The 16,017-nt window shown below is 46.8% G+C and overlaps 1 protein-coding gene across 1 annotated transcript in view; it reads right to left on the bottom strand.

Annotated features, from left to right (window-relative positions):
* The window catches only part of DNMBP (dynamin binding protein), a 50,040-nt gene that overhangs the window by 6,876 nt on the left and 27,147 nt on the right, over positions 1 to 16,017 (bottom strand). The window contains exons 4-11 of the mRNA XM_004680543.2: positions 8,569 to 8,762; positions 7,675 to 7,774; positions 5,189 to 5,336; positions 4,679 to 4,696; positions 4,166 to 4,365; positions 2,880 to 3,010; positions 1,839 to 1,943; positions 1 to 120 (exon numbers count right to left, since the gene is read on the bottom strand). The exon at positions 1 to 120 is cut by the window's left edge and continues 7 nt beyond it. Of these exons, the coding sequence (XP_004680600.1) occupies positions 1 to 120; positions 1,839 to 1,943; positions 2,880 to 3,010; positions 4,166 to 4,365; positions 4,679 to 4,696; positions 5,189 to 5,336; positions 7,675 to 7,774; positions 8,569 to 8,762 (1,016 nt within the window). The remainder of the gene's footprint in view (positions 121 to 1,838; positions 1,944 to 2,879; positions 3,011 to 4,165; positions 4,366 to 4,678; positions 4,697 to 5,188; positions 5,337 to 7,674; positions 7,775 to 8,568; positions 8,763 to 16,017) is intronic.

The raw sequence follows: 16,017 nt of genomic DNA, 5'->3' as shown, positions 1-16,017 counted from the left end.
GAAGAGCTGGTCGCTGATGTGCTGATGCACCTCCTGGAACTGCTCCAGATCTCGGTGCCCCTTCTCCACACATACGTCCCACATGCTCCTGGCGGCCACCACTTTGACACACGCCGACTCCTGCAGCCAGTGGTGGACACCGTGAGCTAGAGCAAGGCCGGGCGTCCCCACCCCCCAGAGCCGCACAGACCGGCGGTGTCGTTCGCTCTCGCTGAAGCTGCACCCGTCCCCTCGCGAGGTGTGACTTGTGGCACACAGAGAGAAGTCTAAAACTTTTAATTACAGAATTACTAATGAGGGCTTTTATCATCGCTGGTGCTCTCCGAAGTCCCCAAATTGACGGTTTCTCAAGGGACCCATTATCCAATGAGCGGCAGGGCGCTGACAGCACACGGCTCTGCCCTCGTCTCAGCTCACGCAGTCACCTTCTCAAAGGCCAGTCACCTTCTCAAAGGCCGCGCCCAGCTCCCTGAGGGCAATTACAGCCCCGTCCCCCCCCCCCCAATCTGCTGCCTGCTTTACCGTTGTCAGGCCCAAACCCCCTCTACCTGACAATGCTGTTCTCTCCTGTGTCCTCGCTGCCCCCTCCCCACCCCCACCCGCGCAGGCCACCAAGGCAGGGCTTTGCTCCGCTTGGCTCCATGACTCAGCTGTCATGTGCTAAGCGAACAAATAAGCAAAGCACAGGAAGCTCCTCCTGTCAGGCCGGGGCAGCTTCTAAACCCCAGCTGGCTCCCTCTGGCTACTGAGAACCATGCTGGGCCTCTGCCTCCTTTCGTTCAAGTTGAGGGAACCCCTATTGCTTTGATAGAGACCCAACTAAAATATGGCTGCAGTAAAGGCTCCACAAACACACTTCAAGCCCAAAACATCATCATACTTCAGGTATCTGTCTGGTATTTTAACATTGTTTTTAGGTTACTGGTCTTTCTGTCCAGGATCTGCACATATAGAAAATTTGTGTATTGTCAGAAGATAACCTGGGGCATCTTCCTAATCAAGTGGAAAAACTAACAGGAAACATGGTCTCTCACTTTCTTTTAAAGAAATGTGAAGTCTCCAAATACCAGTCTCCACGCCAGTTCACACTCGGGTCACACAGGCCTCACTTGCGCCCCTGACGGCGCCCTCACTCTCTCTGCCTGACGGTGTTACTGCGGAGCTCTCTGTCCCAAGCCCTGAAACTGCTTAACATTTCTTCCTTCATTTCCACCGTCAGCGGTCAGAAGCCCGCGACCTGGCGCCGAGTGGCTGCCATTCGCACACACCCCGCCACAGGGCTGTCACCCCAGCGCTGGCAATGAGCCCTTTGGGAGCCGGGGGCTTAGGAGTGTACTCGGAGCCCTTAGAAAACGGGCGCCTGAGAAGTTTGATAAACCTAATTTTTATCTAATTACACTTAAAACACAAAGGGCAAGATTTTGAAGAGAGAGGACACTTCAAATCAGTGAAGATTACGCAATAAGGAGACAAGTGGGTAACCAGCTGGAGAAGTCACGCTGGACTTCCACCTCTAGCCTGATCTACACAGGGCAGTTTCAGCTAAATCAATGACTTCAATATAAAAAGTTCTCTGAGAGGGAAGAATGTGGTAAGTGATGATGTCTCTAAAGAAGATGACTCTGGGAGACAGCAGTAGGAGGGAAGAATAATTTTTACTTATCGTTTTGGTAACAGTGAATTTTGTAATTTTTTGCTTAGTTAAAAAATCCCAGTAACAGGCATGTTGCTGCAGCATGGACCTGTGCGTGCAGGTTAGGTGGCTCGCACTCAGCCTCACGCTCGGGGAGAAGCGGACGTAAGAGCCAGACGAGGCTCAGCGCCTCGTCTCTACTCACCCGGATGTGCTGGAGGTAGAGAGACAGGTCTCGGATGAAAGACTTGATTAATCTTTCTTGCATTCGGAAGTTCTTTTCTGTTTCTTCAAATACTTCGTCTTTTATCTGTTCAAGAGAAACCAGTGCTGTTGGTGGGTCTGGGCTCCCCCTCAACCCACCTTATCGACAAAAGTGTCTAAAACATTCTGTTTAAATGTTTAAACTTTACATCTTCCACATTTCCCTGAATCACACTGAACTGAACTTAAACACCTCCACACGGCTTAGAGCGGGCTCCACAGTACACACGAACATACTAACACACACGCATGAGAGGCCCACCGTCCGGCTCGTGCCGCTTAGCCCCGCGGCCGCGTTCTCCAGCATGCCTGTGGCCCGCCATGCTGGGTACCCGGTGCCTTTGCCTTGCCTGGCACTCTGCCCCCCACCCCAGGCCAGGCCTGGCCCCTTCAGAGGCTGAGTCTGCCCACAATTCATGCTCACTGAATTCTTGATTTCTAAAAATAAACACTGTATACAGGATAAATTGCAAAACTCAGCAAATGGTTATTTTCTATTTGGTATTTTCTATTTTCCACTAATTGTACCATGAAGATTGTGGTCCAGCAGAGTAAGGGCTGGAGACTCCAGACCCACCCTCAGCACCCTGATAAACTGGTTTTCAAGTCACTGAATCCCTTACATTTACATTTCCTTATCTGTGACATGCGGAGTTGAACTAAGATGAGCTCTTAACTCCCTTCTAGCTTAAGGTGCTTACCATCTAATTTTATCTCCCCATACAGACTACATGCTTCTCTGGGTGTCTGGAAGCACAGTGACTACGACTGGTCTAGGCCCGATTTGCCTTTGCACACGTTGCAAGCAGCTCACCAAGGCCCAGAGAAACGGGTAGATGGATCCATGTCACCACCAGTCACCCACCAACCAGCGAGCCCCAGGGGACACACTAAGAAGGGAGTGATAACAGCACCAAGCAGGCTGCCCCCGAACCCTGGAAAAGTGGCCAGAGACATGAACCCCCAAGTGCAGGAACCTCACCTGAGGAGCAAAGCCTGTGAGGTGCTTCAGGTGACTGCTGACTCGGTTGGACTTCTTGATGATAGAGTGGATGTTCAGTTTGGAAATTTTCTCCATGAGGCTGTCTTCATCACCCTTCCGGTACTTGAGGACTGGGGAGTGAGTCAAACTGGTGAGTGCAGGAAGCATGTCCTTGGAGTCAAAGGACTTAGGCTTAATCCTATCTATTTCCTTTCTGACCTGTGCAGCCCTGGGCAACTACGTGACATCAGAAAAAGATAATGTATCAGGAAAACTAATGCACCACCGTGTCAGGAAGATTTATCCATATCCCACTCCTGAATAAACATGACTTTGGGAATCTTTATAAACTACTCAGTTCTACCTCATCTCCAACTGGGGGAAAAGAACAACCACACGATAGTGAAATAAATTGAGATACATATTAAACAAACAAACAAACACCTGAGTATGGATACACCTCAACCCAAACTAGAGCAAAGACTTGTTTTCAAAGCGCTTCGACAACAATGATCCCGGTCACCATTTATGACCATTTATGGACATACAACTGAAGCACAGCAGCCAGTGTGGGGAACATGGCTGGAGTCGAGGAAAACGACTCCAGATGAAGTGTGGGGGTCAGTGGAAAGACGGGCAAAGAGCTTACACTGTTGGCTGATTCCCCGAGGAGGTGAGCTGCTGATTCCGCGCGGCTGCCATACTGCACTCATGGCAGGCTGGCGTTAGGGCCTCGGCGAGATCAGTGCAAGGGAGAGGACTGGTTCAGCGTGCTCAGTGTTACAGAGAGCGAGCTTTAGTAAATGGCTGTGTGCCAGGGAAGGGGCAGGGGGCGCAGCCCGGAAGGCAGAGACTGAAGCGGGCAGGACTGACGGGCCAGAGGCACGGGCAGACGGGGGTTTTCTGAAAGAAGAACGTCCTAACACAAGCAGCAGCAGTAAAATATCCAGCTGGACGTGTGGAGGAAACCAGTGTGAGCATGGATTGACGAGGATGCCTCAAGTGAGCTGAGACAGCCACGACCCACCTCGAAGGAGCAATTCTGACCGGAGGTTCTCTGAGGAGCTTCGCGTCCCTGGGAAAGCCTCTCATGGTGATAAGCTTTATCACCTTCTTTCCAGTATCCCATGATTGGGCTTTTAATATCATCACGACTTACTTTACTAGCACAATTCCCCCCGACCTTTCTCATTCCTTCACCACAGCCCTCCTGCCTGCCGCTGCCTGGTCTGCCTGGGAGAAGTCAGTAATTCTGAGCAAAGCAGGCCCTCCCCTGCTGTTCTTACCCAGGTCTTTTCGCCGTTTGTACTCGTTAATGTTGATGTTGATTTCCTTGACTGCGAGGACTGCGCTGGTTAAAGGCCCCTTGTCTGGGTGGCTTTCTGGGGTGGAATTCCGCAGTTCCATGAGCAGCAGCGGGTAACGCATGACTCTCTGCACCGGCTTGATGAGGAAGGAGCCCAGGTTAATGTAATTTGTGCAACCCCTAGAGGGAAAGAGATGCAGACTTCAGTCACCGCCACCAGCATAACACAGGGAACATGGGCTATTCTGAAATATTCTCTGTCCTTTCACCCCGCTTTCCAATTTCACCCCTTCAACAAGTATTTGCTGGGGACTAATAGTGACCCAAGTGGGGATTTTGTCTCTGCCCTGGTGGAAGGGAGGAGACAGGCAATAAACAAACTTAAGATATACAAAGTGTCAGAAGTCTAAATACTATGAAGAAAAATAAAGCTGTGAGGAAATTATCTAGAAGAGGATAAAAAGTGAACAGCAGCATGGGGAAGGGAACTTACCATTCGCTGTACAGGTTCCTACAGGACCGTGAACATGGGAAAAAGAGACAGCGATTAGAGAGAATGCTCATCTGGAGTTCACATTCTTGTCAGATCATATTAGTGCCAACTAATGCCTCCTTTAGTTGGGCAGAGAAGAAATCACATGAGAAAGGGGGTCATTTCCTGGGACCCTCTCAAGGACGCTGTTGTATCCTGATACCCAACTATCTTGCTGATTGGAAATGCTAATCCAGTATTTTGTATGTCCAGCTAGAAGTGATAATGAGTGGACAAAAGCCCAAGCCGGAGGCCACTTCAGAGCTCCGTGGCATGCTACGGGGAAAGGGCAGCGCACGGGGACAAGGCCTGTAGCACCATGCCATGATTTCACAGCCAGCGGCCCCGCCCACAATGCTCACACTTGGCCATGGTTCCAGCACGTGTCCGCCTGGGTGAGCCCAATGGGGGTCACTTCTAAAAGGCACAACTAAAGTGCAATGGTGGGAGTGAAGTAGCCAAAATTCTTACTTAAGATCTGCAAGGGAGTCCTGGAGATGCTTCTGGATCTTTTCATCTTTCTCATAGATTTCTAGCAGCGAAATGGCCTCGTCATGATTCTGGCAGTAAACCTTGTATGTTTCCTCAAGCTCATCCCGGTGACCAAGAAACACAGGTCCTTGGGAAAACACAAGCAAAGAATGTTTTTAGAAACCTGCGAAGCACCCGAAATGACAGGCGTATAACCACACTTCATCAGTGAAATCCTTAAGAAATGAAACTCCACTGAATAAACACTCTTGTAACATCTTAAAACTGGACTTATTTAAAGCAAAACTTAACAGAACCATGGCCTCCACGTGCTTCCATTCCAGAACACAAACACACACACCCCCTTCCAGGCAGAGTAAGGGGTTGAGCTAGTTCCTCAAAAAGCTTGGCCTTGTGGAGGGAAGCCCGTGAGGATTACAACTGAGATGAAAAAATGCACAAAATGAAGAATGATATAAAAGATAAAGAATAGATACAAGAAGTAAATAAATAAAGCTCGGTCAACCATGTGGGTCTCCCTGTGCACAGCTCCTGCCCCCGCTAGGGCTGAGCCTCTCGGGACTTCCAGTTTCAATTCTGTACAATTCAGGCAACACATCTCAGTCTACACCAAATCCCTTGTCTTGGGTGCAGAAGTGGAAGGGATAAAGAAATAAATATACCTGGTATATTATGGGGGTGGAATTATGTATTCTTAAAATATTTTCCCTATAGAAGATATTTATGTTCCACATGGAAACATTATGTGGGTCTTAATGTAGATGAAATAAGTTGGAAGAAAAACGATTGACTGGTTAATTATTACACTTGGCCAAATGCCAACAGTTACTCTCAATTATTGCATAATTCAAGTAAATGACCCACAGACACTTATCTCAAATGCCTTATAAAACCTTACAAAGTGGTGTTTATGCTTTACAGTTGTACTGAAACAGGTTCACCGTGACTTCCTCCTAGTAGTTCAACGTGCGTTTCTCCCTCAACCCCCTGATGTGGCCAGTTAGGCAGAGAGCAGGATCTGGACTTCAGTTTTGCTTATTCCTTCCAGAAAGTGCCAACAGACTATTCTCAGCTATTCTCATAGAGGTTAATGGCAAGAGTGTCAGTCCCATCGCAGATTGCTAGTCATGAGCCCGCGAGCAAATTCCCTCCCTCTTTGCCTGTTTCCTCATTTCTAAGATAAGACAAATAGTGCCTACACCCCGAGGGGGCGGGGGCAACACCTGAGATCATGCCTGACACGTCCTGAAAGGCTGTGTGGCTCATTATAAACACTCAAGAGCTAGTCAGTGTGGCACTTTCAGCTGAGCTCCCACAGCCACCTCCCTGCGGAAGGACAGAGCCCTGGTTCTGCTTCTGTGCCCACCTGATCCCGGTGGGCTGGGTAAATACTGTCTTGCTACGCCGACATCATGGTCCCATTGCCATGTCAGCATTCGTTTCAGGCTGAAGTATGTGATCTGGTTCTGGCCAAGGAGAAATAAAGAGAAACCTCGTGGGGGAGGCCTAGGAAAGGCAGGTTCACTCTTCAGTGACGCCGGTTACTGCTGCTTCCTTCCTGCTGGCGGATGCCCCGGACGGTGAGCGGGCTAGAAGGTGGCAGCGCTGGGGCTCTGACTCCAACCAAGCAGCTAACGTTAGGATGTCCTCCTGCTCCAGGCCAGACCGACAAATGTGGCCATCTCTGAGAGCAGCTTACGGGCGACACGGCCCGTCCTGAGCTTCCTCTCCCTCCACTCTCTTAGCCCGGGAAAGCAGCTGCCATGTTCACGAGCACGGTCCATGGAGACCCAGCCGGCAAGAGCTGTGTCAGTTTCCTCTGAGATGGCTTCTCGAGGCCCAGGAGACAGCAGCCAGGCCGAACCCCCACTTCTTAACAGACGGAGCAGGGGCCACTCAGCTCAGCTGAGCTACTACCAGATTCCTCATCCACAGAAAATGAAATAACACGCGTCTGGCTGTAAGCTGCTAAGTGCTGGCATAATCTGTTTCATAACAATAGTAATTCAGATAGTTCCCTTGTTATCAGAAATAGGTGATTGGTTTCCAAACATTTTGGATAATGACCGCATGAAAACATTTTAAATGATGACTCCATCAGGTAGAACTGAACATTTCCAAAAACTGTAGTCATACTATTATTTACATTTATATATTCTATTTTATTTTATTAAAATAAAATACTATCCTGGGTGTGACCACTCCCCACAAACTGATCTCATGGTTCACTAATAGGCTAGAGCTGTCAGTCTTAAAAACACTGTATTATGTAAAATCTCACATCATTGCTAATACCCTATATCACCTCAAAGCGGGCTACAGTAAAAGGAGAAGCAGCAGATCAAATAACCTCTGAACCAAGTAACTAAAAGTTCATTTCCTTGTATGACTGCTGCTCAGTACCAGCAAGGGGCCCCCCTCCCTCCCCCATCAATGAAGTTAAAAATACTGCCAGGGGCTCATACCTAGGGCATCGCAGGTTTCCAGATCAGCCAATAATTGTTTTGAAACCTTAATCACCATCTGCATATTTCCAAAAAGTCCCTCAAAATCAATGTTTGGTACCTGAGAACAGGAAACAAAATGCCAAAATACATGGAAGTGAAACGGAGGCAAATTATCATTCATATTAGGAACACCTCAAGGATGGCACAAACATTGCTCTAGGCCTTCTTCCCTCACTCTCATGAAGCTTCCAGAACAGAAACACCCAACACTATCTTCAGTGTCATCCTTTGTCCTTCACACAGTTACCTTCAGCTTACCTGCCACTTCCTTATTATCTTAGTAAAGTGACTATGAACAATTATTATATTGTGATACAAATCTAGCCCCCACCCTCCATCTGTCTGCAAATCAGATAGCACCACTCAGTTCCTCCAGAAGCTGGAAGTGAATGCGCCCAGGGAAGAACCCAAGACAATCCAGCTGGCCAAGTAATAAGCTATCAAGACTGTAAATCCTTAAGATGCTGTTAACCTTTCCTACAAAGTTAGTGAGGGTGTCCTGAGTACATATATCCTTCCATAATCAGAGCTCAAACCAGGTAACCCAGCATCCCCAAGCTTCATTATATTATTGCACAACCGTCCCACAAAGTAACAACCTAGATTCCCTGGAAATGTTTACAGCTCCCCGAAATAAAAATGTCCTGGGAAATTACTGCAGTCAGTTTGGTACATTGACAGTGGACATAAGTGGTAGGATGCTGAGGGCTTAAGTCAGACTTTGAGTTAGGAGCAGCAGCAGACATCACAGTCTTGATTTCAAACCCAGTAAATCTTTGGGGTAAAAGCACCTGTTCCTTGTAGGCTGAGAGACACATTCCAGGTAGAGCAAACTTTCTCCCACATCCCCACCTGTGCCTGTTGCAGGGGGAGCATGATCCGCTCGATGCACATTTCCAGATCGCGGATATAGTCTCTTTCTGTCTGAAGAAGTTCTTCTATGACCTTGGATCTCTTTTCCAGCATCCTCTGTTCAGGGTTTCCAGCACACACGGATCCAGAAGAGGCCATCGGTGAAGACGATTGAGAGGAGAGGAGTGTCATTTCTAGAAGGAAAAAGAGGCCTGCTCAGCAGCTCTGGATGGTAAGACGTGACTCGTCAGGGGTAGAGTTGGAAAGAACATGTTCCCTGAGAACCAAAGGTCTCACAGTTGTCCACTAACAGGAAATCTTACTCCACACGTCAGTTCCAACCATGAACAAAGAGCTTAGAAAAGCTACAGCCCTGCAGAGAGAATTTCTCCCATCTGGGAGACACCATTTCTACAATTTGTCGCAAGAAGGACTAGCTGGCCCACAGTTTGAGGACAAAACAAAGTGCACAGCCTTCTTGGGAAAGACATTGAAAGCTCTTAACAGGAAGTGCTTTCCCCAAATTAGATGTCACACCTGCTCCCTTCCTCCTCCCCCCAGCAGCAGAACTACCCAGCTGGGAGTAAAGACACTGAAGTGGTGTATTAAGAAGAGCACTACTGGGCCCTCCCTGGTGGCGCAGCGGGTTAAAGCACAGCACTGAGAAGCTAAAGCCACTTCCCCAAGAGTTCGATCCCTGCCCAGCCCCGGAGGAGAAGGCGACCACATGGCGCGGCAGACCTCTCCTGACTGGCCCACTGCTCCCCTCAGCAGTGTACTTCGTTGTCAATCTGCCTGTTCTGCTCCCCACTCTGTTCCCCACTCTGTCTCTGGTGAAGCCTCTTGCCATCCCTGAGCCTCTGGCCTGTGCCCCAGTTCTGTATGTACAAATAAATCTTAAAAAAAAAAAAAAAAAAAAGAGCACTTGGACCACCTACCAATACATATATTAATATAAGGAAGGAAAGGGGGGGGGGGGGGCTGTCTGTGGGGCCTTGGGGGGGCTGTCATTGGGGTGGACAATGTTGACTAACATTCCTGTGTAATGAAATATACCAAAATGCTGGCGTTCTCCCTATCAAAACATCAATGGAGAGTCATAAGCAGGTTTTTTGTTGTTGTTACTTCAACTTCTCTGGAAGACAGATACAGGTACTGTAAATATAAATGTCTTTCATGGCATTTTAAGTAAAAGAACCTCTACAGAACCCCACTGCATGATCTAAAAATAGAAACAAATCATGTTCCTTGTTGCTAGCTTTTACAGCCACCTGTTACATCATTCTGCAACCATCAAATAAAATTTGGTTCAGGCACGAGTTATCCGTGGGGGAAATCATCATTACTGGGGATAGTGTGGTTTGATGAGTTGCTCAGCTTTGAATCATTTATTATAACTTACTTACTGATTATAAAAATGAAAAACAGCCATAATATAGTGGAATAACAGAAAACACCATCTCTGAGTAATCAAAACTACCATCCAGGTGAGACAGACATCATGTGCTTCCAAATGTCACATCTTTTAGGTAACTACCAGTCAAAAATGCACAATCTGAAGCAAATCTTCAGGAAATACAACATCAGAAAAAACCCAAGCTGAGGATTTACAGTCCTTACAATATATCATGAAAAACAGAGTTCTGGAGAGGTAGTTCCTAGGGAAAGATAACTACACGACAAATACACGCAGTAGGTGATTCTGAACTGGACCCTGGTCTGTGGGGAAAAGGTCGAGTGGACAGCCCTGGGTCAGTTGATGAAACTGGAATGAGACTACAGGTTAGAAAAATAACTAAATCAATTAAAATTTTCCTGAAAACTGGGCCCTCCCTGGTGGCACAGTGGGTTAAAGCACAGCACTAAGAAATTTAAGCTACTTCGCATGAGTTCGATCCCCGTCTGTCCCGAGGAGATCCACATGGTGGTAGGCCCCTTCTGCTCCCCTCAGCAGTGTACTTGTCAATCTGCCTGTTCTGCTCCCCACTCTGTCCCTGGTGAATCCCCTCACCCTCCCCATCTCTGGCCTGTACCCCAGTTCTGTATGAATAACTAAATAAATCTTTAAAAATTTTTTTTTTCCTGAAACAACAAATCTATGGTTCCTGTCTGAGAGGATCCACATTCAAATAAAATATACACTGATGCTTACCAAGGGTCATGATACCTGCAGTGATGAATGCAAATAGCTCGGGGAGAAACCATACAGAGATTTCTAGATATGGACATAGATATCCAGTGAGAACAAAAATAAAAATGCTGACTACTAGTAAACTCGAATAAAGATATATGAACGTTCTTTGTACCTTTGTAATTTTACATAAATTTGGTATTATTTAACACAAGTCTTTGAACTTCACATTTCAAGCATAATTCTTATCAGAATGCTAAATTACAATTATAAATTAGCTGTAGTGCACATAAACTTTATTTTCAATGGCCTTGTCTTAAAGTTTCTTTGTGATTTCAAAACAATAGAATCTCACACCAAATATGTCCCATGAATGACAAAAGCAGCTCATTTTGATAATGGATTAAAAGTGCTGGAAAAGGAGAATGTTATTGAATTCATACCGTGAGATACACTTTTAAATACTATATCTGGGAACTTAATATTCACACCAAAACTTTGAAGTTGTATAATTGTTTAATAAGAAAATGTAGGCTTTGAAAAGTTGATTCATTTGCATTACAAAAACAGAAAAAGGCAGTTCTGGAATTAGAATCTAAATATATCGAAATCCAAGACCCACACACTTAATCCTGGAGCTATTTTTGCCTCACTAGACTGGAATCTCAACTAGAAAAAGTCAGGGGCTTATTTGTTTCAAATCTTAAAAAACTTCACTCGCATTTTCTGTAGGAAAGCCAGGTTTTTTTTTTTTTTTTTTTTACTGCAATAGTTCAAAGCTTAACACACCAGCAAACACTGATCAATCACAAGCCAGCAATTAGATTTTTAAAGAGAGGGGGAAATGTAATAGTTCTATAAACTGGCAGCAAATCTTTTGGGAGGGCAGGTAGGTTTACAAACTCTTGAACAGTCTTTTAAAAACATTTTTTTCTTTAAAGCAAAAACCCAGTAGAATGTATTTTGCCAAACTGCAGTCTCCCTGGGGCCCTGATATCTGAATTTTCAACAAAATCCTAAGTTTTTCTGAGGCTGCAGGGACCTTCAGTTTCACACATATATTAATATTCAAGGATTAAGTCCAACTAGAAATCACTGGTTTGATTTATTAGCTCCAAATGTGAGACTGATTTTCCATTATTCCAAATAAATTCTTTTTAGAAGTCTGGTCCACACACCGGGTATCTGGCACAACCAAGCGCGAGCAGGCAGCCGGCACCCGCAGCCCCGGCAGTGGAGACCGCGGCTTTGAGTCATGCTGGGGAGTTCCAGAAAACCCATTTTTACCTCCGGGACTCGATTTCCTCATGTGTAAAAAACGGAGGATAATAAAACATGCTCTGCCGAGTTGAGGCAATTAAACAAGGCAATAACGTCAGTTAGTCCTTTCCCACGAAAACACCACCTGCACCAACCCACGGTAAAATGCCCCACAGAGGAAACGCTCTGTTCAGATACCTGAAACATCTACTTTTCTGTAAGATGGACAAAATCGTTAAGAACGAGACGAGCAAAATCATTAGGAGCGTGGCCCCGCCGTCAGCCTACCAATAAAAGGTGCAGGCCAGCTTGCGCCTCGGTAAAGCCCTGGAGCCGGGAAGGCGCAGGGCCGGCGGCGCTAACCCCCTGCCAGATAAAACAATTAGGGGCGGCTGGTGTTTCATTCTATTTCCCCTCCCATCACCCCACCCAAGCCCGATTCCACTTTCTCAAGCTGCCCCTCCCCCTCCGTTAGCGCTCCACCGTCCGGCTCAGCCCTCCAAGTGCCCACGGAAGGGGTTCCGGCCCCCAGCAGCTCCCCGCAGCGCTAACCGCCACACTTCAAAGGCGGGGTGCGGAGGAAGGCCACTCACTCCGGCCGGGCCTCGGCAAGCTGGCTCTGTCTGCGGCGGGGGCGATCGTGGACTCCCCGGCCAGGTCCCCCGCTGCACCTGGGCGGGAAGGCGGCCGGCCGGCTCTCGCTGCCTCCTCGCAGGCGCGGGCAACCCCAGGTGGAACTTGCAGAGTCAAAATTCTGCGGCGCATACGTGTGGGTCGAGGGTTACGCAGGCGGAGGAGAATCTTCCCAGAGCTCTGGAATGTTCAGCACCCCCCTAAAATCCTTTGAGTAGGGTCGGAGTTTCCCCCAGGCTCTCCCATATTTACATATGAATGACCCCAAGTCCCCCAGGCTCGCTCAGCTGGGCCAGCCCTAAAGGATGGCGCTGGAATCCTCGTGCTGGACCGACAGGGGAAGCCGGCCCCGGGGGAGGGGGGCAGCTGTCCCCCCAGCCTTCCCTTTCCAGCACGGAAACCGTTGCCTTTTACTGCAGCAGTCTTTCTGGGTTTGCTTCTTTTTTGAAGGGGAGCCGTTGCTGTTTTATTTATTCATTTTATGTTTTATTTTAAAAGACACGCCATTATTTTACATCCTTTTGTCCCCCCCATAACATTTCCTTCCCCAGGTGTGGTCGCCATGGTTACCGCCCCCCACCACCACCACCACCACAGTCCACTGTGCTCACCTCTCCATCCTCTGGGTTTCTGCCCCCTCTCCAGGACACCTAGGATCTGGGGTCAGTTTTCAAGGATCCTTTAAAGTTTCTTTGACCTTTTGGTTTCTCCATATCCCACACATAGGTGAAACCACTGGTCTTTATCTTGCTCCTTCTGCTTCACTTCACTGAGGAGACTTCAAAAAATGTTAGGCTAACATCCTACCTCTTCCCTTCCCTACCCCGATTAAAGCCTACTTTTGTGGGGTGCTCTTTTCAGGGCAAGTGTTCTGAAGGTCCATCTGTCTATGGTGACGACAGGTGGAAAGACAGCTGGCGGCCTCTGTCTACTTCCGTTGCCCTAAGACATGTCTTCCGCAGTCCCTCTCCAGGCCAGGGGTTGCCCTCACTGGGCCCCAACTTTGCTAAGGGAACCAGACCTTCTGCTTCAAGGTACCTCACTCAAAAGCCATCAGAACGCAGCAGACCCAGCTGGCTGGTCCCAGGACAGTGAGAACAGTACAGAGTGACTCAGAGGGGCTGGCAGTTCTTGGACACTTATCTTTTTTTTTTTTTTAAAGATTTAATTGTTTATGCATACAAGATATCCTTTAAAAGAAACCAACGCAAAGGAAGTTGTAGGTCATGCCATTGTTTTAAAAAAAGAAAGAAGAAAACCTGAAAACCTCCATATATTTCGTATACACATGTGACCTACAGTTACACAGTAAAAGGTCTCGAAGGAGAAACACCGCACTCATCAGTGTGGCTCAAGAGGGAACCCCAGTTGAAGGATAGATGTAGACTTGAGCTAAGTCAGTACTTTTTAATCTCACAAGAATATATTAATATCTTGCCAGTAGTTTAAAACAAAATACACTGGCTGAGATACATCACTACTGGTGAAGTTTTAAGCCATCTGAGAGGACAACTTTTGGCAAAGAGCCCTGCCCGCTGCTTCTAAAATCAACTTGTGAGGCCTCCCCTTCATCCCGTGGAGCTCCTTTCAGCTGGACATTTAACTGTTTTGTTTTGTTTTTTTTTTAAGATTTATTATTCATGCCTACAGAACTGGGTACAGGCCAGAGGTGCAGGGACGGTGAGAGCATTCACCAGAGACAGAGCAGGGAACAGAACAGGCCGACTGATGGAAGTACACTGCTGAGGGGAGCAGCGGGGGGATCAGGAGAGGTCTGCTGTGCCACGTGGGTCACCTCGGGGCGGGGACTGAACTCATGCTGAAGTGGCTTCAGCTTCTTAGTGCTGCGTTTTAACCTGCTGTGCCACCAGGGAGGGCCCCTATTTTAACTGGTCTTCACTTATTACTATGTGTGGCACTTACTACTATTGGGTGTCAAGCACTGTTCTGGGTGCTTTACAAATAGAGCTTACTTAAATCCTCATCAAGTCCTGACTGATGTCCCTGGTCACTGACATAGGACAAGGAGAAATCAGTAACTGGCCCAGCAAGTAGAAGGCTGAGACTGAACTCGGCTGGCTGCAGGTCTGGGGCCTGGGCCGGCAGCTGTTTGCACAGTCCTTTCCCAGCCAGGCAATGGTGGGAGCTGTCACTGCAATTTACTTTTGGCTGATGATAAAGTCAGCCTCGGGATGCTAGTGCACAACTTAGCCTCTGTAGGTCACACCTGGCCTACCATCAAGTGAATAATTATGCATTTAAGCAAATATGCATCTGTTCCTATCGCTAGAGCTAAGAATCCCCACTCAAGTATAATGTAAATAAGCCCACACAGGATCAAGTCCAGTAAGGTCATGTACAGCAGATATTCAGTACTATTCTGGATTATGCATGGCACAAATTACATGAAAGGAAGCAAAGGGCCCATTTTCTTAGGTCCTAATTATGGTTCTTTTTTGCTTTAAGTCCTGTTCACCTTAAAGAGAAGGGCAGAGACACCCCCCCCCCACACACACACACACACTTCCCCCTTTCAGGAAACTTCAGCTTTTTCCTGGAAACCTTGATAGGTTTGGTACCCAAAGGGATAGGGCAACAGGTAAAAACCTTGACCACTTTGTTCTACTTAAATTTAAAAAAAGTAAAACCCTTTAACCCAAGATTCTACTTTTAGGGCCTTAAGTTAGTCTATGGAACTAACTGGGTACAGGTACAAAGATGAGGAATGTTTAAAAAAATTAGAAACATACTGGCCACAGATACTGTGTGTGTATATGTTTGCTTTTTAAAACTGAATTAAGTACAAACTTACAGTTATAAGATAAATAAGTTCTGGGGACATAATGCACCACATGGTGACGAATGGTGGTACCATAGTGCATAGCTGGAAGTTACTGAGAGTAACCTTAAAAGTCTTATCACAGGAAAAAAACTGTCACTGTGTGGGGTGATGGATATTAACTAAAACTACATTGGCAGTCATTCTGCAAAACAGCATGGTGTACACCCTAAACCCACACAATGTTGCAAGTCAGTTATATCTCAAAAATACTATAAAAATAACTCATAAAGTGGAACTGTTAAGGCAGATGGAAAAAAGTATTAACAACTTAAGTAGAAACAACTACATTTTCTCCCAAAAGGGGTTGATTAAATAAGTGATGGTATATCTGCAGAGATGATGATGGCCACTCAGACACAGATGCGTGCTCATTCATGTGGGAAAGTGTCTAGTGTGTGTTGCTGAGTGAAAAAAGCAGGTCACAAAACCATCTGTGAAAGAAATGTAACTGCTAAAAAGGGAAAAAAAGGTACATGCATATATTTGGAAAGGAAAAAGTCTTGACGGTGACAGGAATTCTGATTTTTTTTCTGGTTTTTCACCTATTTCTAGTTTTTCTGTTGTGAACATGTAATCTTGGTAT

This window comes from Condylura cristata, unplaced genomic scaffold (genome assembly GCF_000260355.1).
Source record: "Condylura cristata isolate star-nosed mole 26May11 unplaced genomic scaffold, ConCri1.0 scaffold00011, whole genome shotgun sequence".
Taxonomy (NCBI): domain Eukaryota; kingdom Metazoa; phylum Chordata; class Mammalia; order Eulipotyphla; family Talpidae; genus Condylura; species Condylura cristata.
The sequence above is the reverse complement of the archived record's forward strand: the minus strand, read 5'-3'. Positions and strand labels throughout refer to the sequence as shown.